General features: G+C 42.2%; 1 protein-coding gene across 3 annotated transcripts in view; it reads left to right on the forward strand.

Annotated features, from left to right (window-relative positions):
- LOC116059342 (adenylate cyclase type 9) overlaps positions 1–26,431 on the forward strand; it is a 38,867-nt gene that overhangs the window by 6,432 nt on the left and 6,004 nt on the right. For all 3 annotated transcript variants that reach the window (XR_004896137.1, XM_031312360.2, XM_035996491.1), the window contains exons 2-6: positions 20,374–20,546; positions 23,566–23,676; positions 24,036–24,292; positions 24,481–24,583; positions 25,069–25,277. Coding sequence is in view for 2 of the 3 variants with exons in the window: in XM_031312360.2 (XP_031168220.2) it covers positions 20,374–20,546; positions 23,566–23,676; positions 24,036–24,292; positions 24,481–24,583; positions 25,069–25,277 (853 nt within the window). In the remaining variant the exon portion in view is untranslated. The remainder of the gene's footprint in view (positions 1–20,373; positions 20,547–23,565; positions 23,677–24,035; positions 24,293–24,480; positions 24,584–25,068; positions 25,278–26,431) is intronic.

Genomic DNA, 26,431 nt, shown 5'->3' on the forward strand with positions numbered 1-26,431 from the left:
TTTGTGTGCTGATGTTGTAATAAGATTGGAGAAAATAGTTATTAGTTATTAGAGTCATTACCAGTTCTTGCCTTAATCTGTAACAGACCAATTAACAACAGGTGCTTCAAGCATCTTTGACTACAACCCCCAGACTGCTTCAGTGGCTTAGTGGCTTACATTAAATCAGCTATAATTTATATTTTAATAATAACAATTTATCAAATGACAATGTATAAACAATGTAAGAGGGAAAGCTTGTAGTGATAAACCTGCCGAGAAGAATCTGCAGCTCCCTCAGCTTTACGGAGCTTTACAGTCAGTTTCAGCTCATTGTTTATCTGTTCGGCTGCAACTTAACTGTTTTCGCTCACTCTCACCGCTCTCATAATGTTTTCGGCCGCAGCAGGAAGCTGTTTTCAGTGAAAAAAGCTCCAAACAACCACCTGCTAAGCACCAAACAGCGGACAGACACAGTTAACGACTAGCTGGTAAACACAGTGGATACTTTAGCAGCTGAAGAGCTAGATATCTTCCTCAGGAGTTAGTAGAGACTGAACAGAACCAAAAGAGAGTAAATATTGGACTAACATTCACAAACATGACTCTAAATGTATGCTAATGTTGCTCCATAAATGCTGGATGTGTTAATGTGCAACTGCTTGCTAATAAGTTCGCCACATCATCTTGAAATTGACAGTATGTCATCACTGTGTTCCCTTTTTGTTTCTGCTGAACCCAAGTGGACAAAAAAATGTAAATGCCTGTTTTTGTTTGAGAGTCTTCCTGTTTTATATGCATCTTCCCTCTCTCCTACTGTGAATCCTCAAGGATGTTGCTGTAAATCTGTTTAGATGAGTGAAAAAAACATGAGAAATAACCCAAATGAACACTATTTGCTCCACTTTGATGATCTAAAAAACATTTTCATTAACTTTAGCTTCTGACAGCTCTTTGATATAATTGGACAGCCTTTTCCACTAATACTCATTATGTACTGGGTTCTGAGAGCCGCCTCAAGGTAAGGCATGTTCTCGGATTCCATTTGAAATTTGTGAGCATAACCTTTTCTAACTTAGCTGCTGAGTGAAGCGCTGGGCTGCTCCGTACAGTGTATCCCTTCCCGACCGGCTCCCTCCTCTGTTTGCCCTGTGAGAGATTTCTAATAAAGCAAGACTGGGTAATCTCCTTGGCTGACGTTATTAATGTTGGTAGTCCTCCATCATCACATCTTCCCACACTGGCCTGGTGTTACCCCGAACACACCAGCTGCCTGCAAGCCAGCCGTTTATATCACAGCAAATGATATTGATTGTCTATAATGTGGCTGTTATGGCTGTGTTTATTTATGATGAGGCAACAAGAGAGGTTTTGATGTCATGTGGATATCGAAGAAAATCAACCAAAGCCATGGATTGTGCTGGCTCTAAAACATAAGATCATTTGTACTTGGTCCACAATATGGATTTGTCCCCATTCCTTGTCCACCTTTAAGTCTTCAGAGTGATAACTGATTAGCTACATTAGGATTGATTTGAGCACAGAGCACAATTTAGCTACAAATGTTCCTTGTGATGAATACACACGTATTGGCACTGGCCTTATTACTTATGCTCTGCAGCAGGTATTGGTTATTGGTAGAGCCATTTGTGCTTTTGTGAGACTTGCATGCACACACCCTCCCTTCCCCTACCCCCTTTCCATAGGGATGTACTGCCAGTCAGCAAAGTCTACAGTATTTGCCCGAGGCTCAGTGGAGAATTAATTACAATGGGTGCTACTTGTGACCTTAAACGATAAATGAGGCTGGTTTCGAGGTTTCACTTTAATATGCAGAGATGGACAAATGAAGGGGAGAGAGAACTAGACAGGGAAAGTAACTGCCCTTAACTGGTCCAGTTCTGCCATCTGAGACTCGGTTTTGGGCCAATGCGTGGTGGCACTAAAGAGCAGAACTGCAGCAGTGTTGTCTAACCACCACTACTATTAAGCCTCCATGTAACTAGACCTCAGTATTAAGCGCTAGTGTGAATCACAAGCAGAGAAAGGGAGGCTTTACCCATCTAAGCCTCTGTATTTCACACCTAAAATGGTGTATGTGTGTGCGTGTCCGTGTGAGTGTGCGTGCGCACGTGTGTATGTGCTGTCAATCTACACACTGCTGTACTTGACAAAAAGTTAAACGGTTTGGCTTTTTTCACCATAGTACACAGATGTCTTCTCCCCTGCCAACAAATGAAATACCTGACATAATTTTAGTCTAGACCCTTGAGTCCAAATCAGTATGCACACACAGCATTCAGCCTACTGTAGAAAGACAGGGGGGTTGATAGTGGCTTACTACAAGGAGGGGGTAAAGGAGGGGCAGACATCGAGCTAGAGTATGGTTAGGTTGTGGTGGCAGCTGTTAGGATGGTTTATAAAACCAGTGGTAAGTAGATCCCAGGATTGCTATTACACAGCATACTGCGTTCTGTAGGTGCCCTTTCATCTGAAGTCTTGGAGGCGAACGTGGCTCTTCAGAGGCTGCCAGGGGGAACAAACTGCCAGGGGGACTCTAAGCTGCTATATTGAATTGCAGGGACCGAGCCCTGCCTAGAACACCTTGGCTCTGCATGGTAGATTACAGCCAAGAGCGTAATGGCATAAATACATCACACTGCAGTGTACAGTTTCGGCTTGTACTGCGTATTATGGTTCAGCACAGCATGGCATTGCCTAGCTTGCAGCAACGCAGTCTCATCATTTCTCATTGTTGGCCTTATATACTAAGCAAGTCTGCAGAGCTTCAGGATCCCTTGTCATGCTCTGGAAACATGGGGTCGTTGTGGCAAGGTTATTGAAGGTCTACGATGTAGTGATTAGCAGGTTATCTGCTGTGTCAGACTGTTACTCAGCAGGATCGGACTACCTGTGCTCGTTCAGGAGGACTGCACAACACAGGTATTGCTTGCTGCTTCGACCCGGCAAGCAATAGATTTGTACTCAGGGGGTGTAATGAGTTTCTGGATCAAGAGCAGAAAAGCAGATAGGATATTTTTTTAAAAGGCTGCAAATAATCTCACCTCTGTGGCCTGTTGAGCTTTCTATTGAACTGATAATGTTGGAACTTTTCCTGTAAACATCTGCGTATCCTAGAGAGAGAGGTCTATTACGCTCTTTATATTAAATATCTCGGTATATTTTGTAATGTGTAGGTATGTAGAGAATAGAGCTCTTTTAAAAGACATGTTATTGTTGGAATAAATAAACCTACACAAGTAGTTAGTATATATTGTAGGTTTGCCATCTTATGGACATAATGTGCAAAAATAGTTATTTATTTATTTTTAGATGGAACATTCAAACGTCATTTTTGACCAGTTTTGACAGCTTGTATGTGTATTGGATCAATCAGATGGGATGAAAAATGAAAGGAGCCTTGCATGTGCCTCTCACAGTCGTTTGTTTTCCTCACTCTTGTTTTCAAGCTGAACAGCCAATCAGATGAATTGGCTATATGGCCGACAGCCACCGAAAAAAAGGCTGACGCGTGGCGACGGTGTGGGACACACCGCACAAACTAGGGCGACAGCCTGTACTGCCGATGGTCGCTTTGGTGTGTCAGGGCCTTTAATCCTGACAAGTGTAAGCAGACCCTGTGTAACCTCTTAGTCCCTCTTAGTCCCCCTATAGGGGACAGCTGTCCTATTGGCTCAATGGTGAAGTGTCCCGTCTCTATCTACTGTGCCAGAGATGACCCTGGGCGAGGTTGATGAGAGAGCCTGATATCAGCGCCACCCCTGTCGGTCTGATAGAGCAACACATGCGAGCAGCTGACACGGCCAAGCCTGTAGAACAATCACTGACGCCTGTAGCATGTGGAGTACAACATGCTACACAATGTGTTGTCTAGCACACGCTGTTTTACTTTGCTCAGGGGCTTCTTTTTAATTTAGTAAAGTAAGCGCGCAAATCAATATCAATGGCGGTGCTGATAAAGTTTAATGATCAGGTGACTTCTTAATGGATTTTTAATTAAGACTTCTTAATTCCCTGATTTTTTTTTTTTTTATTTGACAAAGAAAGAAAATGCAATATTTTTACTAAATTATAGTCTGATTTGTAATGAACAATTTTCTTTTATGTAAATATATCAAGCTGATATATCATCAACATTTAATTTTGTAGTTCTGTGTTAGAAAAGAGAATAGAGGCTTACCCAAAACCTGTCAAAGCCTTTATACTCTTTTTTTTTTTTTTAAAGATTATTTTTTGGGCTTTTCTGCCTTTAATCGATAGGACAGCTAGATGAGAAAGGGGAGAGAGAGGGGGAAGACATGCAGGAAATCGACACAGGTCGGACTCAAACCCTGGACCTCTGCGTTGAGGCATAAGCCTCTCAGTATATGTGCACCTGCTCTACCCACTGATCCAACCCGGCCACAGCCTTTACACTCTTTTAACACAAATAATTTATCCCCCCGGGGCATCTGGGAGCAGGGGCGGATCTAGAAAAATATTATGGGGTGGCGAGAGGGGGGCAGGAATTTTTGAGGGGTGGCAACATATGGCAGACTTATATATACTGAATTTTATCACAGTTTGATGAGAAATAGTCTGTACACACTACAAAAGGGCACAGGCTGCCATTTACATACTCAGACAGACAAACTTAATCTCATGCAATCAATATCTGGCATTTGAGGTTTCATTTGAAACAGTTCATATTAGGAATAAGTGACCATACGATGAGATCTCACTTAATAGGAGACAGAAGTATGATAGAAGTAAGGGGCATTATCACAGGAAAGGCATTAAGGTAAGACACAGGTGATGAGAGGGGAAGCAAACAGTTTTGGACTGTCAGAGAGGCAGCGTTGCAGGTAGCATTTGTACAAGATTAGGAACTGTCATTGATTAGTTCTAACCATCAGACTGTGTTAACACACACTAACATTGTAGCCTGGGAGAGTATTTTAGGTTAATTTGTTTATTTTTTTTTTTATTTAATCTGAGCAATAGATCTAAAATACATTCTACACAAAATATAAAAACTCATTTCCCCATCTCATCACACTTTCACACTGACAACTTTCCCTAATTATTCATATTTAAGCAAACATGAATTTTTATATTTATTTGATGTTGTTCTTATTCATATGTAACTTAGTATATATGCAGCAACAGTTTCCATACCATGTGGAGCAGCTTGACTGGAGCTCGTCAGGCACTCTGCTTTCCCTTTCACTGTCTGAGCCCTGCACGGTATCTTGACTCTCACTTTCTCCCTCCACATCTTGGTGATGCTCTCCCTCCATATCTTCACCGCTGTGGTGTTCTCCCACCTCCTCCTGTCCCCGGTCGCCTTGGCCTTGTACTCTATCTCTGTCACCTTTCTGTTGCCCTTTTCTCTCCACCTCGTCTTCATCTTCTCTCTCTCCTTTCACCTCTTCTCTCTCTCCTTTCACCTCTTTTCTCTCTCCTTCCACCTCATCTTCTCCGTCTACCTTGCTCAGTTGTTCATTTTCTATTTCTCTCGCCTTTCTCTTTGGTGAGAAAAAACTACATATGCTACCTTTCCTCTTCATTTCTATAAGATTAAAAGTAATTTTACAATGTTTTCCTTGACAGACGTTGAATCAGTATTGGAGATTTGCGCTCATAAATTGTCAAATTGGCCATAACTTTTAATTCATTGCTGCCAACTGGGGTGGCAGCAGGGGTGGCAAGGCTTTCTTTTAGGGTGGCACTTGCCACCCTATGCCACCCCGGTAGATCCGCCCCTGTCTGGGAGGGAGAAATGGGAGGGTAATGTACTTTGACTCCATGTTTTCAGCTGCTGTAGTATTTTCATATACAATATTACTAGGCTTCTCAATAGAAGGGGCTTGTTGACTCTTTTCATTACCTTAGGGAACAAAAAAAATCTTCTTTACAGTGTCAGTGATATCATGCCATTGTGATATGCTTTAGTATATTGTGGCTTCAACGCAGCCAGAGTTTGTAAAATAATCTTCTTGCTGCTCTTTCTCCTTCATTGCACATAGCAATGTTATCATACCCATACAGGAGTTGTCACGTGCAAATGTGCTGAGAAGATCTGCTTGTATTGTATATCTTCATGCAAACATAACTTCCCCTCCTGCAAACTGAGAAAAAAAATGAAAAGCAAATACAAAGAAAACAAGAGCAAAGGGTGTGCAAGAAAGGCTGTATAAAGAGAAAAAAGGAACAGATACACAGAGTGAGACAGAAAGATGGATGGAGTTGCCCCTGAAGGTTCATCCTGTTTAGGGCTATTGTGTGGCTCCACCTGCCTCACAGTCATAACACCTGCCTCAGCACAACACAAGGGAAAAGGAGGTTTGCCATCTGCACACACACACACACACACACACACACACACACACACACACACACACACACACTTACCCCAGCTCTGCACCCTGGACCTGTCTAATTGCCATGGCAACAAGCTATTGAAAGGGGTGTGGGTCAGCTGGTAACTGGAGGCTCTTTTTAGATGGAAGGACTTCTCTGACTGGGAGAAAGGGGCCAAATTTGACTTTATTCAGCTGAAGCTCTGGCTTTTATATTAAGGTAAAAACCAAGTGAAAGCCTATTTTTGTGTGATCCCAGCAAGAATAAGCCAAACACGTGCAGCCTCTCTTTGCCACTGCAGCTCTAAAGGACACAAACGCAGATAAAAACAATCTGACTCACCAAGATACATGTGTTAACCTTGAAAAAGTGTAAGAGATGTATGTGAAACCATCTCTGTTTGTCCTCCTGATGTTGCTATCTTGCTGTATTTTTTGGGGTAGTTTTAGGCCATTATTTTCACAGGACAGATGAAGACATGAAAGGGGAGAGAGAGGGGGAATGACATGCAGCAAATGTCCGCAGGTCGGCGTCGAACCCGCGGCCACTGCGTTGAGGAGTAAACCTCTGTACTTGTGCGCCTGTTCTACCAACTGAGCTAACCCGGCCACATCTCACTGTATTTTTGATACTTAGAGCTGTACTTGTGCAGTGTGAGTCAAGCTGTGCATGGGGCTAAGCTTGTTCTCCTTGCAGCCGTGCAGATGGTCAAGTGATAAATTGCTATCATGACTCATTGATGCATCCTAAGCTTTTTTCCTTTGTGATCAAGGAAAAAATACAGAAAATGCCAGCACTCTTTCTAACACACACTAGCCTTTACTGATATGGACAGAAGGAGCTCAGTCTTAAGGTGACACACACAATAACCTCCCTCACACACATACACACACACACACACACACACACACACACACACACAGACTCACTTTCTTTTCTTTGCATTTAGTACACTAAATGCAAACACCCACACATGCAGCCGCACCCTCTACCATGTGAGTGGGCTGTAGTGACTCGTTAGTGTGCACAGCAGGAGTGTGTGTGTGATAAATTGCTGTGTGAATTATGAATGAGGGGGAGCCAGTCTGCACTGAAGCCTGCTACTGTACTCAGCCCGCACAGATTGACTGTGCATGTTTGTGTAGTATTTTATTATTAGCAGTGCAGGCTATGGAATGAATTTTAGAGTGTTGTGGTTTAACGGTGTTTTAAGCCCCCAACGTCTCCTTCCAGGCAGCACTGCCAGGAAGGCACTAGGATTAGGCAATGGTTAGGGTTAGGGTTAGGTGCCTTGAAGTCAATGGTTGCAGCGCTGCCTGGAAGGAGACTTTGGGGGCTTAAAACACCATCGAGCGTCTCAGGCCAGCTTTAAGAATGAGGAAGCCTCTGTTTTAAAATGCTTGTCTCTCACACCTGCTTCCTGTGTTTCTTTGGTTTTTATACGGTATAGTAAGATACTTTTATATTAAGTAATTTGCTTTGGCTCACTTCTGACCCTTCTTTTCTTCCTCTGTACCCTGCCTTCTCTCTGCTCCTGTTCACTCTATTATCTTTTCTGTACTGTATATACTTATCTATAGCCATTAACCTTTAATCTTCAGCAATCCACCTTGCCCCTTATTATTTTAAATGATATAGCATTTTGTTTTGAGGAAGTGTGTGTTAGTGTGTAGTAGAGCTCAAACAATTAGCCAATTAATTAGTCAATTAACAGAAACTTGGATGATGGTTGTTTTAAATGATTAATTATAAAAACTGGGATGACTGAATTAAACATACAATTTGTTGGTTACATTTGAGGTTTTGCTTGCTTTTCTCCATCATACCATGACATGTCTGTCAGATAAAAAGCAAGTTGTCTTTTGGGGTTTTGCTTATTGGTTAGAGGAGCCCTTAAATTAGTGTTTAAAGAATTGTGACCAAGACACTGTACCGAGTGGGACATTTTGAAGTTGAAAAATAAACTTGTCCTCTGTTGTAATACTATGTACTAGTGACACAATTTCCAAATTAACTCAAAAACATCTTGCATTATCTGTCATTTATCTATGGGAATTTCATGTTACTTATCGGCTTACATATTTCAATACCGATATATCTGCCACAAGGTAATATCAGCCAGGCTTCAGTGTATAGCAGGTGTGGCTGGTTCCTCTCTCCTGTGACCTGAGCTCCCTGCCTCAGGCTCAGCTCCCTCCGTTGGCTTCATTGGGAGACATCCCTTCTGTGTTCCCTCCAGCTGTCAGCTGCTCCTCCATCCACGTACTTTGTAGCCCCAGGAATCCCCCATGCTGTCACTCCTAAAGGCCAATTGACTTTGTGTGTGTGTGTGTGTGTGTGTGTGTGTGTGTGTGTGTGTGTGTGTGTGTGTGTGTGTGTGAATGTGTGTCATTTGTAATCTGTCTCTCTTTGTGTCATTTGTCCTTTCTGCCTTCCTGTTCCCTGTTTTTTTTCTGTTTTTCTACCATCATCATCTTGCTGCAGTCTCATTCTGTTGAGTCAGAGTGCTGCCTTCACTGTTTTGTAAATGACACCTTCATCAACAAACATTACAGCAATGCTTATCCTAGAAGGCTGCATATGAAATTGTTTCCGGCCCTCCTTTCTTTGTTTGTCTGTGAGATTTATTGAACCTGTCAATTCTGCTAACAAGCAGAATGTGATTCATATTTTTCTGTGGTGGAAGCTGAGCTTGTAGTTAGCAAACTCATATAATCCTGCTGTATCTTTGCCTTGTTTTAGATAAAGAGTCCTCAGGGTGGAGCGCAATGCTCAGTAGAAGATCCGGCACATTTTCTTCATCAACCCCCAGTGAAGATGCCATTACTCAAAATGTTGAGTAAGCAAAGTCTGTGGTATTGACCCTTTGCACGTGACGTCACGCTCCACTTGCGCGAATTATGAACGCCATGACGGACGGCGGAAGAGCTATGCTGTAGATGGACGGCAAGCTAAACTCGTACGTTTTCGTTCGTGTTTGTGTTCTCACATTCACAATCTGCAGAGTAATCCTCACCAACACAAGCATGCAGAGTAATCCTCACCAACACAAGCATGTGTATGTATTGCCTTTCTGTTTTAAATGAGTGATAAATAAAATTATCCTTAACCAGCTAGCAGCCGTGCTAACCAGCTGTCCTGCTAACAGGTCCAACCCGATGATGACTCGCATAATTAGCTAACATCGGTTATTCACTGACCTAGCTACATATCCAAAAAAGAAAGCCGTTCCCTTGATCATTTAACTTAACACATACAAAAAATATTGGTTAAATTAAAGATGACATGGCACGGAAACTAGCTTCAAAAACAAGTTAAATGCGGGTCTGTGGAGCTCCTACCCCGGCTAGCTGACGAGCTAGCTGCAGCTAGCTTTGGACTGCTCGCTAGCTGCTGCCCATCGCGTCGTAATATCCACCGGTCAAATCTAAACATAGGCTACACAGCGAATATAATGACAGATAAGAAGATGGCTAGATGTTACAATTATGTGTGGTTACTACTGATCATAGACACTCCGTGATTTACTGCATGGATTAACGTGTGATAGATAATTAATGACTGCACTTCCCAGAGCTGGGATGCGTTCAGGCATCCATTAGCTAGGAAGTTGCAATGGCACACCCAGTGAACAACGATATGTGGGTAGCCATGACCGACCATGTCCTCTAAAAACATGGGCTACGTGTAGGGTTGGGTACCGTTTGGATTTTTACGATTCCGATGCTGAACTGGTACTTTTAAAACGATTCCAATTCCTAAACCGATTCTTGAAAAACTGAAAAATGACATAAAAGAAAGGCTTTTTTTTATGGAGTTTTTTTAAAATTGAAAATTATTTAAATTGAACAATATATTAGCGTTTTAAAATACTTAAATATATAAGTAAACCTAAGTCACCTAACACATAACTACAATAATTTAACAAATAACAGTTACACTATTAACAAGTAACAACAAAATAAATGTTGTTGAGTTGGTATGCCAACCAGCTTCAAACTTTAGCTTTTCTTTTGCAGAAAAATGACCATATTTGCCTTCTCTGGCAAGATAAGACACCTCTCCTGACTTATGGCATGTCCTGCACAGGAGAAAACTCTCTCAGATGGTGTCAAAGAGGCCTGTACACACAGGTATGAGTTTGAAAGGGCAGACAATTTGGGGAGGCTGTCCTGCTTCCCCCACCACCAGGCTACAGGGTCTTGTCCTGAACGATAGACTAGCAGCGCAAGTGTAATATGATTACTAGCGATGACGTGCAGTCAGTGAATGGTTAATATGCTTTTATGTCCGTTTTGGTGAGCCCAGAGGGGAAAATATGCCATTTTAAAAGTAGCCTACATTAACGGTAGCTAGCTAACGGTAGACTACAGAGAAAGTGTGATGTTTTTATGTCCGTTTTGGAGCGTGTACAAAAAGCCGTCTATCAGCAGTGATTGTAGAGTGCATGTGAGAATAGTGCGGACACGCGCTTCACACCGCGAGCGGGCACGTGCACCACTCGGTGAAAAGGGATAAAGAAAAAAGAGTCTGCCGTTGTCCAGAGCGACGGTGGGAAAATATTTCAGTCGGAACCGAAATAGGGAACCGAAATTTGCGTTCTAATCCGGTCCGAATAGTACCGTTTGCGTAGGAACCGGATCCATAGTGGAACCGGATTTCGGTACCCAACCCTAGCTACGTGTTATATAAATCTTTACTTAAGTAAAGAATAGATGTTAATACAAAATAAACCCTAGATTGATGTCTTATCTTTGCCATTATGAGGTACCTCCCCCCGCCGTTAGCGTAGCATCGCGTACCTGTAACCCAGCCAGCTACAAATAACTGGTTAGCATCCAGACTTTTAAAAGCTTTGAGATCAGCACCAGTATATGGGGATACTTTGTTTACCACATAGTGTTACAGAACGTGTGGACTGAAGTCGGGCAGACTCGGTGATTTAATGAGGTCCATGAAAACGGAGGGAGAACGAATTAAGGGTCGGTATCCAATCCTGCTATCTCCAACTTCTCCAAATACTGCTCTATGTGAGCACCTACCAGATGCCCTACCTCGACCGATAACGGCACGACAACTTGTTGTTCAATAGAAGAAGCCATATAAACCCATAAATACAGTTTACTTAGGGTTATGTATTTCAAACTGATTGAAACTATGAAACTTTCCGCTCGTCCACTACTGTTTGCTTCCGCCGTCCGTCATGGCGCCGTCACATGGTCGTGTGACGTGTTTGCAAAGGGTCAGTAAGAGAAGACGATGAGAGGCTGGAAGTGTTCCTTTATGGGTAGAGAAAAGTATGCCTTAAGCTGAATAAACCATTTAAAAACTCACTGTATCTGAAAAATGCATGGTCACAAAGCTAAAACAAAAGGTTTTCTTAACCTGGAGTTTGGTGGGTCCTGACCTTTCCTGATGCAGTAGTCATCTTTGGAACAGATCGAGCAGGAAACAAGTTTACTGGACAGATGTGCTGAATAGCATAAAGAGCCAATATGGTCACCATTATCAGAGAGATGAGAAGAGGGTGGGGGCATTAGCATTCAGAGGAGCATGCATGGATGAATGGGTTTGACAGAGGAGAGGACAATGGTGTAAAAAAGACGCGATGGAAAGTGAGTTTGAGCTTTTGGGATGTCAGCTGTGGCAATTCTTCGCAGAGAAAAGCCCTTAACGCCTATGTGGTGACGAGGCAAACAGACATCGGCTTGGACATGAAAGAACAGGGAGGATAGTTGGATTTGGGGCAGAGAGAGAGTGAGGGTGAGAGAAAGATAGACAGTGAGTTACAGTGTGATTGACGAAACGGGGGAGAATATAGGCCACTGAGCAAAGGGGGTAAGGGGGGTTTAAAGATTTTGGAGAGTTGTCAACTGTATCTTTGTACTGCCAGCAGACCATGGCAGCCTGGGACTGTCAAGGATGGAAGGATCGAAGATTCAGAATACAAAACGAGTGCAGAGCATACGTGACAGACACAGCCAAGCGAGAGTTAAAGACTGTGGAGAGTTGTCAAGTGTTTCTATTGTGGTTTTGAGTGAGCCTCTTTGATGGGGCCAGATTGAGGCCAGGGATAAAAACACCGCCCAAATATGGAACTTTTGTTTTAGTGCCACCCCTGTTTACAGCATTGAGGGAGACAAAGCAGGGAAGGATATTGACAGATTTGGTTGATTGCAACAGGAAGAGAGACTACAGTATGGCTTGTTGTGCCTGGACAGTGTATTTGTCTGTAAACAGAGATGTGCTCTAACCTAATTCCCAGTTAAGAGATGGGTTTTGGTCCCAAAACTGGAAAGCTAATGTGCTGAGAAAGCCCAGGTGGTGTGCAAGACTTGCTGTTGATTTTTGTGGCTTATATAACTCATACCAAGAGCTTACTGTGGGTTATCTGGGGTCTCTGAGTGTTTGTGATAACTGTATTGGTTTAGCTGCGCTTCAGTGAGTTTGACGTGTACAAAGTAGGCACAGCTTTAGTTATCTTTAGTATCCAGTCTATAACACTTTGATAGTTTGATAGCCTTACCCACTCCAGCAGCATAATATGGTTTAACAAGTTTACTTTGTTACTTTTTTGTCCTATTGTGATTCCCAATCTTTTTTGCTTGTGCAACAATTTTTAAAAAATCATACTTGCGACTACATGTCCACCACTTCTGACCAATTCAACCAAATATATATAGTATATACAATATACAAGAAAAGGAGTTTTAAGTCTTTTTGCTTTGTCGGCCCTTACTGTAGGTTGGGAAACCACTACTTTTTTCTACTAATATACTCAAACAAAAATGTAACAATGGAAAAGAAAAACAATTACTTTGTAGTTTAAAAAAAGTAACAACAAGGTAATAAGGTCACCAAAGAATCTGGATACACTGGCTATAAATATGAATAAATCTTATAATTATGGTAATTCTATGTTGCACCATCAATGTGGCTCATGATTATCTTATGATATTTTCTGGAAATTCAATTTTGAATTCATTTATAGCCAAAATAACCAGATGGGAATTACTTTTTTGGCTAATACAGTGCATTAAATACACTCCAAAAAAAGGTATTGATGCAAAAATCTTTTAAACCAAATAAAAAGCAGTCCTGCTCATTGATTTGCAACTTAGCTGACAATGACCTTTTTCAACCGGAGATATCATAGATATTATATAGATATGACAAACCGCTGTTATTTTACAGTTCTTCTTTAATAAAACATATTGCTGGGCTTTGATAAAGTGTGCTGTTGGATACAAACCTAGTGCACTTGTTAACCCATATCCTATATTTAAAAGAATCAACATTTAGCTCATCGTGCTTGTTTATGTATGTAGTAAATTGAGCAAAGTGTGAAACATCCTCTCTATATTATTCAGAAGACAGATGTCTGTGCTTGACATTGTCTGACAGAGGAAACACTCTGCCCTAATTTAACATTGTGAATAATTCTGCTCATTCTTCTTACATGCCCTTTAATGCCTCAGAAGTAACCTGGGCTCAGCAGAAGTGTTCAGCTGTAAAAACAAAAATAAAAACCTAGCCCTCCCCCCGCTCCTATCCGTCCTCGGCTCGGGAGTCACGCACGGACTCTGCTTCTCCTTTACTGTCAGAAATGACAGTGTGAGTCTCTTGGTGATTCCTTATGAAAAATGCATGTCTCGTTCATGTTTTCTGTCTGAATGGGCTCACTCATAAACAGCACTTATAAAAACTTTCATTCCATCACCACTACCAAACAACTCACATGGCGTTTTTCCATTACATGGTACCTGCTCGACTCGCCTCGACTCTACTCGCCTCGACTCGACTCGACACACTGTGCGTCCGTTTTCCATTGCAGATTTTAGTACCGCCTCAGCGTGGCTGGTCGTATGACGGCTCGACGCACACACCAGCGCACAAGTATAAACATCAGGCCACTTGAGTTTGTTTTACAGTTCTGTGGAGGCTCCACGCAGAGCTTTCGCCGTAGCCTATGTAAAAGTGGCCTGATGTTTATACTTGTGCGCTGGTGTGTGCGTCGAGCCAGCCATGTGTGTGTGTAGTTAGGCTACGGCGAAAGCTCTGCCGGAGCCTCCGCAGAACTGTAAAACAAGCGGCGCCGCAGTAAACGCGACACACAGACAGAACGTCGAAGGTGTGTGTTGCCAGAAGACACATTTTGTTTCAAATGAAGCTGGAGGCAGCAAAAAAAAAACAGCTGTCTAAACTGTTTAAAAATAGCGGGTTTGTTCAGGACACCCCCGTCTGTCGCTTTCATGTCACCTTTTCGGCTCGCCTCAGCTCGCTTGGAACCCCGACTGAGGAGGTACTAAAAAAAGTACCTGTTAGCAGGTAAAAGCGCCAATAGACTCAGTCTAGCCTCTTTCTTATCCCAGTCTTACTTGAATTGTTCCCTTTCTGCGAACCATGCCGCAGTAATGAAGTCATCTCTAAACAACCATACTGGACAGGATTCCTTCTGTTCCTCCTGCCTTCTTCCCCCCGATAGGGACAGGATGTACAGTATATTCCAGGACAGGGACCCAGTGGAGGGAGAAGGTTGGGGCTGCTGGCTGGCAGTGCCAACTGGCATGGAGATCTGCTCAGCCTAGCGGTGCTAGTTTCCCTACACCACCTGCTCCATTGCCCTCCTGCTCTGATACCTGGCCCTGGAAGGCAAACCTGTAGAAGATAGGGCACTGTGTGTGTGTGTGTGTGTGTGTGTGTGTGTGTGTGTATGTGTGTGTGTGTGTGTGCTTGCGCGCTGATCCAAGCATATCTGCCAACTCTCCTTCTCTCTCCGTTGCCCTCTGTGTTCTTTTGCTTTTAGTAAACCTCCCTGAGACAGCAGCACTGGTTATTCAGTCCCACTTGGGTTGCAAATGGAATTGGAAAGCAAAGTTGTTGCTTTGAGATAAACAACAAGAATATTTAATATTTAGGCTATAGCTACTGTACCTTTAGCATTCATGCATTCACACCCAACATCTGCACTGAGCTTCTCTTAGCATCATGCAAAGAGGGTTTCAGGGACGGCCATTGTCCCAGAAGAGCTTGGACGTGCTATGAGGAGGCGAGAGAAAGGGAGGAGTAGAGGTGATGGTGTTATTTGGTTGCAAAGTGCTTTTCACATGTCACTCTCCTCTGTCCTGAACAAAAGGGCTTGGAGAGGGAGATAATGTGACTGGGCTCTCATGGGGAAAGGTTATCTACTGTTGCCTGTCAGCTGATAGCACAGGACAGGACACTTTAAGTTCCATAATGCCTAGAGGCTTTCACTAATGATGCTCTTCAATTAGCCCAGGGTCATCAGAGATGGAGAGAGGCAAACACGTATCTGTACCTGTATTACAGATCATCAAACAGATGTGCACAGACTGCATGAGATAGTCAGACACACACTGGAAAGAAACAAGCAGCATCAAGTTTCTAGACCTTTTTCCCTGCCGCGAGGGCTTTAGAGCACAGCTGTAATCTAATGATTTTGGATCATGTGGAATTGGACAGTGGAGCCAGTTTCAGGCCAGTATGTCAGGGCCACAATTTACTGCCTGACAACGCTGCAATTTAGAGATGCACCGATTGACCGGCTGGTGACCGGAATTGGCTGATTTTCACGTGATCGGCCATGACAGGCGACCGGCCGGTCAGTCTGACGTATGCCGATTTTATGCCGGTCAAATGCACTCGGGCACCGCATGATTACCATCACGTAACATCAGCATCACACGTGCACACGCAGAGTTTCCGCTACGCATGTAGCAGTGGCACACCGCTGCTCCATCAGCTGTTTATGAAATGTCATAAAGTCGTAATTATACACAGCCCTGCAGCGCAGTCTGCTCTACTGATCTCAGGCGAACAGTCAGCCGCTCTCTCTCCCCTCTGAGGCTGAATAACTGGAACATGAAACCCGTACTCACACGAGTCACGTGATATATGACCGCTAGTTTATCGGAAAATAGCGTTGGGCACACTGACTTTGATGAATTTACTGTTTATCAGATCCCAGATGAGACAAGAAGCTAACATTATCACATTTCCATAGTTGGATGTTGGATGTGAAAAGAAGGAAATGGTTCTTCCATAACATTGCACTTTAGATGTGTGTGAATTTCCCACACCAGGAGTAATTTATATAGTTCTATTTTATAGCGATCGATTATCTGTTCAAAAAATTCAAAATGTAAAATGTTCTATTAAAGAAAAGATAGAAAATAAATATTTGCGTGTGCTGTAAAGTGGTTAGAAAAAATGAAATCGGAATCGGCTAAAATCGGTATCGGCAGGTCAAACTCAATGGAAAATCGGAAAACGGAATCGGCCTAGAAAATTGTAATCGGTGCATCTCTACTGCAATTTCATCTGCCACAAGGTTGGATCGTAAAGATGAGAGACTGTCCCAGAATGGCCAGCAACAGGCGCACAAACATAGCAGACACTTGAACTCATATAACCCCCCCCCCCCTACAAACAGATAATATACTGTGCACCTTTGCAAGCCTCTGTAGTCAATTTATCTTGCTCAGGACTCAGGACTGCCATGTGAAGTGATTCCCTGAAACAAGCTGTCTGACGAAAAGATGTGGTCAACCTAACATACATCCACATAAACCTCTGGAAGGGATGGCCATGGATTCCTGTCTGTCAGCATGAACCACGTTTCTCTTTGGTCTGACAAAAGGGGAGAACTGAAATATCTGAATATCAAGCCAGCAGCACGTTTATTTTGACAAGTCAAAGCCTAACATGAAGTAATGGAGAGGGCAGCTGATCTTCTGTCATCTCCTTTAGCTATCAGGTTGCTGTTGTTTACGTCAGTTCTGAAAGTTTTATTTTTGAGTTTTGACAATTTTTTTTAATTATTGTGTTCCACCTCTTATCCAGTTTTTTATTCATGTCTGGCATCTTGTTTGTAATTTTCTTTTATAAGTGTGTTTTTTTAATAGTCATTGTTTCATCCACTATAAAAAAAAAAATCTCTGCTCTCTGCCTTTAACCTTTTTTCTCTCTCTAATGTGTTGCTGTGCATATTATTTAGCTTGAAACACTTCATTATCTTTAATAAGCTTTTACAGTATTGAGGCTGAATGGTCCAGTGATCCCCCCCCCCCAACCACCCAACGTCTTATACAGTTTTATTATTATTCAGCAGGCACCATTGCTTTTACAGCAGATATAGGATTTGCATTGATTCTGACTCTTAATATATTAATAAATAATACAGTAACTCATATACTTTTAGTAGATATCTTTACACCTGTGGTACTTTGAGAAAACACTGTTGAGGGAAAGACAGTAGAAGAAAAGAGAAACTGAGAGGGAGGGGGTAAAAGCAACCCCGTTGACCCACAAGGAGAAGCAGAAGTCACTGTATACTGGTGGGCAGGGAAGGATTTGATTAGCAAAATAATGAAATCAGTCAACGCAGTGTGTGTGGGTTGTGTGTGTGTCTGTTTAGATCTGTCTTTGACGCACAGTCACACTCACACATTCTCATCCGCAGAGGCAGTCAAAAACTCTTCACCATTTCCTACTCGCCTCTTGCTGTTATTCTGCATCACTGGTGCAGAGAATTAGTTCTTTGTTACTGCTGTTTACTGCCTTTATTTCCCGTCCCTGAATGCTCATCCACCTGGCTATCGACCCAGCTGCAGCAAAGCCGTCCATCTACACCTCCGCTCACTCTGTGTTTGACTGAGTGTGTAGGTTGTTGGAGGGGGTGTTTTTTGTGAGTGTCTCATAATTGCACTTGTGTTTAAATTTCTCTCTTTATGTGCATGTTTTCTTATTTTTTGTCTGCTTCTTTAGCTGCTTAACTTGGTATTTGTGTATATGTGTATATATATTAGGGCTGTCAATCGATTAAAAAATGTAATCCTAATTAATTACATACTCTGCGATTAATTAATCGAAATTAATCGCATACATAATTAACGGTGCCTGAGCTGATACTTTTTAAGAAAGTAAAAAAAGAAAAGAAAAAAGGATACTAACCACCTGTCGGTGACATTAAAGAACGGCTTGTTTATTGCTAAGGCCATATGGTCAAAATTAAATGATTTAATAATAATGTATAACAATAACAAAAATTTATTTCACTAGTAAATTGCTGTTGAACGACAAATAATAAATGGACATTTACAATAACTTCAAATGCACCACGAGGCCAGTTTCATTGAACGCACCGTCTGTGTTGTTTCTCCGACGGCAGCTGCAGATTGTTACAAACCAGTGTTTAATCCTTTACAGTAATACACAGTCAAAACTTTACACCGTTTAGCGTTAGCTGTCAGCATTTTAACCGTGTTTAATCCAGCTACTAGCTAGCGGTAGGCTAACGTTAGCTGCTGTCGAGTATAGTGTTAACTAGCGTCACGTTCAGCGGTGTTTGTGTTGCCTGTATCGTCATCAGAGAGAAGCACAGACATGTTGACACACAAATGTTCCAATTAATGATCCAGGCAGCACATTCTCGTCTCCCTCCTTCATTTTACAGTCTAATGGTGATTAGAACGGCTCCGGGTCAAACGTCAAAATGGAATCTATTCCATATTGACGTTCCATATTGACGTGTGTGTATATATATATATATATATATATATGCAATGATACACATGATGTGTATATATATATAATGTGTGTATGCATGTGTATCATTGCAAATGAGACTGTATACGCTTGTGTCACATGTGTGGTCTCTGTGTGAGTGTGTCAGAGATTGCAGCCCCAGAGTGGGTCCGCAGAGGAGAGGCAGTGGCGGGCCTGTCTGAAGTACTTAGGGCAGACAATGCTCAGAGCCAAAAGCTGCAGCTTCACTGGCAGTTGAATTATGTGGCTAAGCGCATGGTCACAGGTACTTACCTATGCTGCTGACACACACACAACACAAACATACACACACAGATACCACATAGTTATTGTGTTTGTGGCTTGATACAACACAGTGCTGCAGAGAGATGGGGGGAAATATGAAGAGGAGTTCAGTCACAAACACTTAGTCTCAATGGTGACTGAAACGCCATGTTTTAGGGTGCCAAGTGCTAAAGGTTTGTCAGCTGTCAATCTCGCTGTCTACCTCGCTGTCCATGTACAGTATCTGTCAGAGCGACAAAGTTGTTGGCAACAAAAATCAAACAAAAAGAGGAAGTGGACTATATGTATGGTGATTAAAATGTGCCCTTTAGGAGCATCCTGTTAACTCAGTGGTCTAAGGCTGTTGAAAGGAAAGAGGAAATCTTATTGAGAGTGTGAAATATGCAGGCTTAAGCATTACAGTGCATCCTACATGCTTCATGCTTTATGTTGTAAAGCAAGTGAAATGCCCTGTGTTTATACGCAGTTAGATAATTAAAAGGACATAACTCCACATTGCCATGTTTTGTCATTGTTTTGAGCAAAGTGGTCAGTTTTGTAGGGTGAACTTTTGGCTACAGGTTGCACAAACACACACGCACGCACGCACGCACATACATACTTTGTAGGACTGATGGAAATGATAAGTTGATAGACGTGGAAGGACACAGGTGTTCAAATATTTAGCCATGGTCATGGGGACCTCACATGCATGATACAGACAGAGATGCATGTGCACATGCACCTGTCAGACACATATATGAAAGAGTAATTATCTCATTACAGAGAAAATAGATGAAGAATGATATATGGGAGGATTTCAGCGCTTCTATACAAAAAAATTCCTCAGGCTATGGAGGTGGAGCAGAGGAATAGTTGTAATGAGGAGGTTGCAAAAGAAATGACAGTGGACAAATTGGATCTGTAGAGCTTGAAAGAAGAGTTGACTGTTTGTGTCTTGTTTGTTTCTTTAGCTCTCCCCCCTTCTCTCTGGCTCATTTGTCTGATTCAAGAGTGAGGGAAAAACATACAAAACCCTGCACTGATCACATCACACATCATGTATATGTTTATGGAAGCAAGAATGACTTGTGTGTGGCCGGGTTAGCTCAGTTGGTAGAGCAGGCGCACATATATAGAGGTTTACTCCTCGACGCAGCGGCCGCTGATCCTCCTTCCTCTCTGTTTCTGTCTCTCCAGGCCTGAAGACCTACCTGATCTCTGGCAGGAAGGTGGAGCCTCACTCTCTCTGTAGCTGCTCTCAGTTGGGGTTGGCAGGGCCTGAGCATGCAGATCCCCGGTGCCCCACTCCTAGGGTGCACACACCTGATGGAGCTCCTTCAGCCTGCACCCTGCCTCCAGACAGTGCTAAGGTGAGGGCACACTATTTCTGAGAAAATAATATGAAACATCATAATATGTTGTTGAGGAAGTAAGTATATTCCCTCCTGTTCTCCATATATACAAATAAGATAAAATACAACAGCAATGACCTCTCACTCATATAATATGCTGATGACATGGCTATGGTTGCTTGTCACCTTGCCACCTGGTTGGCTGGCAGGTTCCTTGACCTTTATGTCATATGACCAAGGAGCTGTGTCTGTTAGGATGGGAGTAGGGTGATCATGAGCACTGCTGCTGTTGACAATGTATTTGTATTCTATGTATTTTAGCTGCCCTTTACTGTCTGTCTTACACTGTGTTGCCAGAATGCCGAAGGCAAATATACATTTAATGTAATGTAGTGGACAAGTTTCTTATCTTAAATTTCTGGGATCATTTCTCATTGCACATCAATACTGCCTGAGGAAGAACACTGAGCTGCATGTTCTGCTACAACCTCTTTCATGTTCATATTTTCACCCTCTGTGTCCTTTTGTTTATGTGGGTGTATCAGAAGCTTTAATAAATATTTTTATTTTTGCATGCAAGTAGCTTCCTTTTGTCTTGAGTGGAGGGCATGTAAAAGAATGGCTTTCACCCCTGCCGTTACCGTACACCTGAATTGTTCCATGTAATTACATGGTTTTAACCCTGGGCACCCTGCGTGGTTAGAGTCAGGGTGCGAACTATGGGGGAGCTAGGGGGAGCTCAGCTCCCCTTAATAAGACATGGGCTCCCCTGAAAACATGATTTGTGAAATTTTGGGGGGTCTCTAAAAATATTGACTGTGTCATTTTGACGTGCAATTTCAGTTTTGTGTAATGTGATCATCGTGGATTATCGATGTGTAAAATTGCAAAAAATCATTCATTCATTCATGCATGACGGCGATTTAAACCTAATTCACTTCAATAAAGATAACTATACATGCTATTCTTGTCATGAGCATCAAGGCGTGGCGGCGCTGCGGTACAAATTCAACTCATGTTTTGTAAGTCGCAAGCACACGAACCTCCCCCTTCTCCAAAGGCCACGGTATAGTTCAAACACTGGTTAGAGTGTCTTTGTTGATTTCCCTTTTCACTTTTGGTGCACTAAACTCCCACACATGCCTCCATTGGGTAGCACCTCAGTCCTCATTAAATCCTTATTAATAAAAATCTGAGAACAAAACAGTGAGATCTTGTTAATTAGGCAATGAAAAGCACTGTTCTCCCCAGTGGGCAGTCTACATAATAACTGACCCATCATCATGATCTGCTCATCAATCCAGAACATATTAATCCACTCTGTCCCCCTTAGCCACACAAATCTCTTTCTCATACACACACTCACACTTTCGATTCTGTTTCAACAGGCTGAGTGAGATGAAAAAAAGACCTTGAGCCCTCTATGCCTCCACTTTCCTGTTTACTCTCCTTTTCAGTTTCTCAGTAGTCTGGATCAATGGAAGTACATTTCGAGGATAAATTCCTAAAATGGCTCACAGGCGGATGTCCCTCACGTTCCGCTCTCTCTGTGTTGCCGTTCTTATACTCGGTTTGATTCGTAGCAAGCTACACTCTAAAAATTGCAACTTTTTAAGAAAATTTGAATCGTGCAATAAGGCAGGCCTGCTTGGTTCTTTCGGTGAATGATTGTAAAGATTTACAAAGAATAGGTTTACGGCATTTATTTAACTTGGATGTTTTGGGACCGATTGGTGGGGATCGCTATGGACGAGGTACAGACAGCGATAAATTCAACCATGTAACCAGCTAATTTAAATAGTTCACGTTACTGTATTGTATTAACAGTTAACTTCAGTTAATATTGTATGTGGTGTTCTTTTGTGTGGTGCAAATGTTCCATCAAAACAAGTTCCTTCCCGAGACTATTTTGCAGAGTCACCACCGCTGCGTCCGGAGCATAGCGCCGGCCAAGACGATTGTGATTGGTTTAAAGAAAGGCAAACAACTCAGAGGGCCCTATCTTTGCTATTTTAAGACCGTCCTGTGCCCGCGTCGTTTTAAATAGCAAATGCACTTGCACCCATCTGTGCGCCCATGGGCGTGCTGGTCTTACAGGGAGGTGTGTTCTTCTTGGCGTATTGCTATCTTGAGGCAGCGGGAAGTGATCACTCCATTGACCAACAAAAACCTGGTCTAAAGTCAATAGCGCAGCATTTCATTGTTATTTTAACAGCGCATTAGTAAAATGCGCCTAGGCTTATGCACAGGGTGCGCACACTATGCTTGTTACACGCACACAGGGAAGCGCAGCAGCACACAAACATGCAAAATATTACAAATACAAATATTATGGTGCAAATCCGCCATCATAATAGCAATGTGCCATGGTACAAACTCGCCTGGCTTTTAAAGGGAATTGGCGATGACACTCTGATTGGTTTATTGCATGTTACGCCCAGAACACACCTATGAATTAATGAAGACACTAAGTATAACCCTTTTAAACCATGTGCCTGGCGCACGGACCCTTTTTTTCCGCCGTCAAACTAGCAAAAGTGGATTTGGATACGCCCTAAACACACCTGCGCCAATCGCTTCACGCAGTGCGCTTAGATCATTAAAATAGGGCCCAGAGCGTTTTTTTTTTCTCCACAGCGCTGTGGAGATTTTGGGGAGTTTGCTGCCACAGTCTGCTGCCACTCTTAGCATTGTCTTCATTGAAATAAATAACATTTAGTCAATACTAATATATATTTATTTATAAAGCACATTTAAAAACAACAGAGTTGCACCAAACTGCTGCTGCACAGTCACAGCATCCCTAGTTTAGTTTGTGTTTAAATGACAAATTCAGTTTTTTTTGCTGCCTCAACGCTGATGCTTGTTTTTTGTCATCTCTCTTTTGTCATTTGTCACTTTTGATCTTGATCTCTGTCATCCTTTAATGTTTTCTTTGCTCACAGGCTTTCCTTGATCTGTATTAATTCTCTTTTTTCTTTCCTGCCCCCATATGCTGCATCTCCCTCCATACTGTCCCCTTTCAACCTCCCTGCAGTCTCCTTGTACATCCTGCAGTGTGGTCCTGATACCAGGGGAGGATCAGGTTCTGGAAGAAGGAGCAGTACACAATGGCTGCCATGATGACCACAAGACCAACAGCAGCAAGGTTAGTCTGTTGTTGTTACCTGAACCACACAGATGATACTTGGAACTGTTTATCTAACATGATACATGTTTGACACTATTACAGTTATTTTTCCATCAAATAGTGGGGCATCATTTAGTCAGGCTAAGCAGCAAAAGGAGGACTTAAAAATAGTTCAAAGAAATAGAACTCCATAAGTCCCAGATAAAGTGTGCCACAGTCACAGGCATTTAAATTGATGTGACTGTAGCACGCTAAATTTATATTTCATATTCAGACTATTTCACATTATTGCTGACCTGTTTCCAAAGCAAAGATCCATTATAACAGCTTCTTTTTTTGGAAATTCAGGGCTTCTCTCTCCCCTCTTTCCACCTTAGGACTCTTCAAATCTGAAGTGTTCACCAGCGATTTCTGTAGGGCGCAGCCCCAAGACTCTGAACGGCCTGCTCAGTCCGCAGCTGGAAGCCTTGAACAACAGCCAGACGTCACTGTGTGAGATGCTGCAGGAGAAGGAGAAGAAGACGTGGAGTGGAGGAACCATGGGCATGGACCACTCCGCGCTCATTCCTCTACGCTCCAAGAACTTCAGGGAGAGAAGTGACGCTCACTTTGTGGATGTTATTAAAGAGGACAGGTTAGAATGACCTAAGGATAAATACATTAAACAAACCTTTAAATAACCCTGTTACATTTAGACATATGTACAGTTGATCAGGAAGTCAATCTCAGCTGTTACTGTCCATTTTTCCAGCCAATGTGATTGTAACATATAAAATCCCAACTGAACATTATTTCTACTGACTTTCCTCTGTGCCTGTGCAGCCTTATGAAGGACTATTTCTACAGACCTCCCATAAACAAGCTGAGCCTCACCTTCCTGGAAAGGAGCCTGGAGTCTGCTTACCGGATAAGCTACCAGGAGGAGGTGTGTGTGTGTGTGTGTGTGTGTGTGTGTGTGTGTGTGTGTGTGTGTGTGTGTGTGTGAGAGCTGTTTATGTGCATGACATAATGGTTCCTGTATACCTGCAAATGTTTCATAAGTGCAAATGCATTTGAGTATGTCTGTTTATTTTTTTTTTTGTCCGGGATTTGTCATCCCACTTCTGCTGTCTCCACCTGTGAGCGTCTACCTGTGTTTCTGCATGTCTTTCTGCCTGTTTGTGTTTCTCTGCGAGTCTCTGTCTTGTCTGGGAAGCCTGTTAGCAATGCGTTATGACCAGACCTTAACTGCGGCAAAGAGAAATCACTGCAGGACCTTAAAAGTAGTTTTGTATTAGTTTGTGCTGCTCTCTGCTGGTGTAACCTTAGAAGTGCATCTTTACTCTTATAGCTGCAACTGTTGATACATCGTGTAGTCTAGATTCTGAGTCAGAGTCTGTTTTTTTTCCTTCCTTTCTCTTTCCCTCCCAGGTGGAAACCCAAGCAGCGGTGCAGACGTTCGCCAGTCCAACATTCAGTTCTTTCCTGGACATGCTGCTGTGCTGTTCAGTGTTCCTGGCTCTCTCACTGGCCTGCTTTCTTCGACCACTTGTCTCCCAGCAGAGTTTGTCCATGCCAGCACTCATTCTGACAGCTGTAGCCACCCTGTTGGAGGCTGTGGCTCTGTTGTTTGCTATACGGTGAGATACTGAATATAGAGAATGGGTTGAAAACTAGGGGCCCATGGGCTAGATCCAGCCTGTGAGACAATGTCAGAAGACCCCCTACATGTTTAGAATGTATTGTTACCTATGGCCCTGCAAATGTTTTTTCCTGTTTTAATTTGTTGGTATTTTAATTTAGAGTAATAATTTAATTTAAAGGCCAATCCCAACACACAAATTGGCTCCACACTTCACGTTTAGCAAGCTGCTCCTAATTGTGCAACTTGTCAACACTTCAGCTATGACAAACTACACTGATTTTCCATGTCACACCTGACACTAAAATGTCCATTACTTAATTTAAAAGAATGGAGGCCTGAAAACTGTCTGCTTTCAGACCCCTGATACAGAGGATAAAGAAACTGAAAATTAGTTGTTTGCATGCAGGCTTACTGGATTATCTTTACCTGCTTGAAGTCATGAGACAACTGCAATTGGAAAGTAGTTTTATGTTAAAGGAAATTGTGTTCGGACTATTTCGTAGTTTTTTTCAGTTACTGTTGATGCATCCATTTTATTTGAAATGTGTTATTTCAAATATCTTAGAAAGAATATAGAAGTACTTTATAACGTGGTAATGTTTTTTTTCTTTAGTTTTTTTTTTTGCATATGTTTTCCAGAAGATGTATATTTTGTAAAATAGTGGTGTCTTGTAATGTGGCTATATTGTTGATGGGCATGTGCTTTCTGTTTTCTAATGGGAAAATAGAGTGGTCGGTGTGCTTCTCTACTGTTAGTATAATGAAAATATATTCAGACAGTTGGAAAGCAGAGAGAGAAAGATGGACAAGGGGGAAACCCGGGATAAAAAATGTTATGTCTACCAGGGGAAACTCAGGCAGGGTGGTAAAATAAGTAAATACATTTGGATTATGTTACATAATTGTCACTCAAAGTGTGTGCCCTGATATTAGATCCACATTAATCTATAAAATAACTGGTTTTGTTTACTGACTCCTGCTTTGTGTTCATGTACTGAGAAGCTTTATGACAATTATGTATGGAATCAGTTTATCATTCAGGTTGGTATCAGGCTTGCGTCAAACAGGACACTCAGGTATCAGATAAACACTTTATTAATATTATCTCTAATAATCTTTATATCAATCACATTTTTATTGTTTTTCCTC

Source organism: Sander lucioperca, chromosome 21 (genome assembly GCF_008315115.2).
Source record: "Sander lucioperca isolate FBNREF2018 chromosome 21, SLUC_FBN_1.2, whole genome shotgun sequence".
NCBI classification, from domain to species: domain Eukaryota; kingdom Metazoa; phylum Chordata; class Actinopteri; order Perciformes; family Percidae; genus Sander; species Sander lucioperca.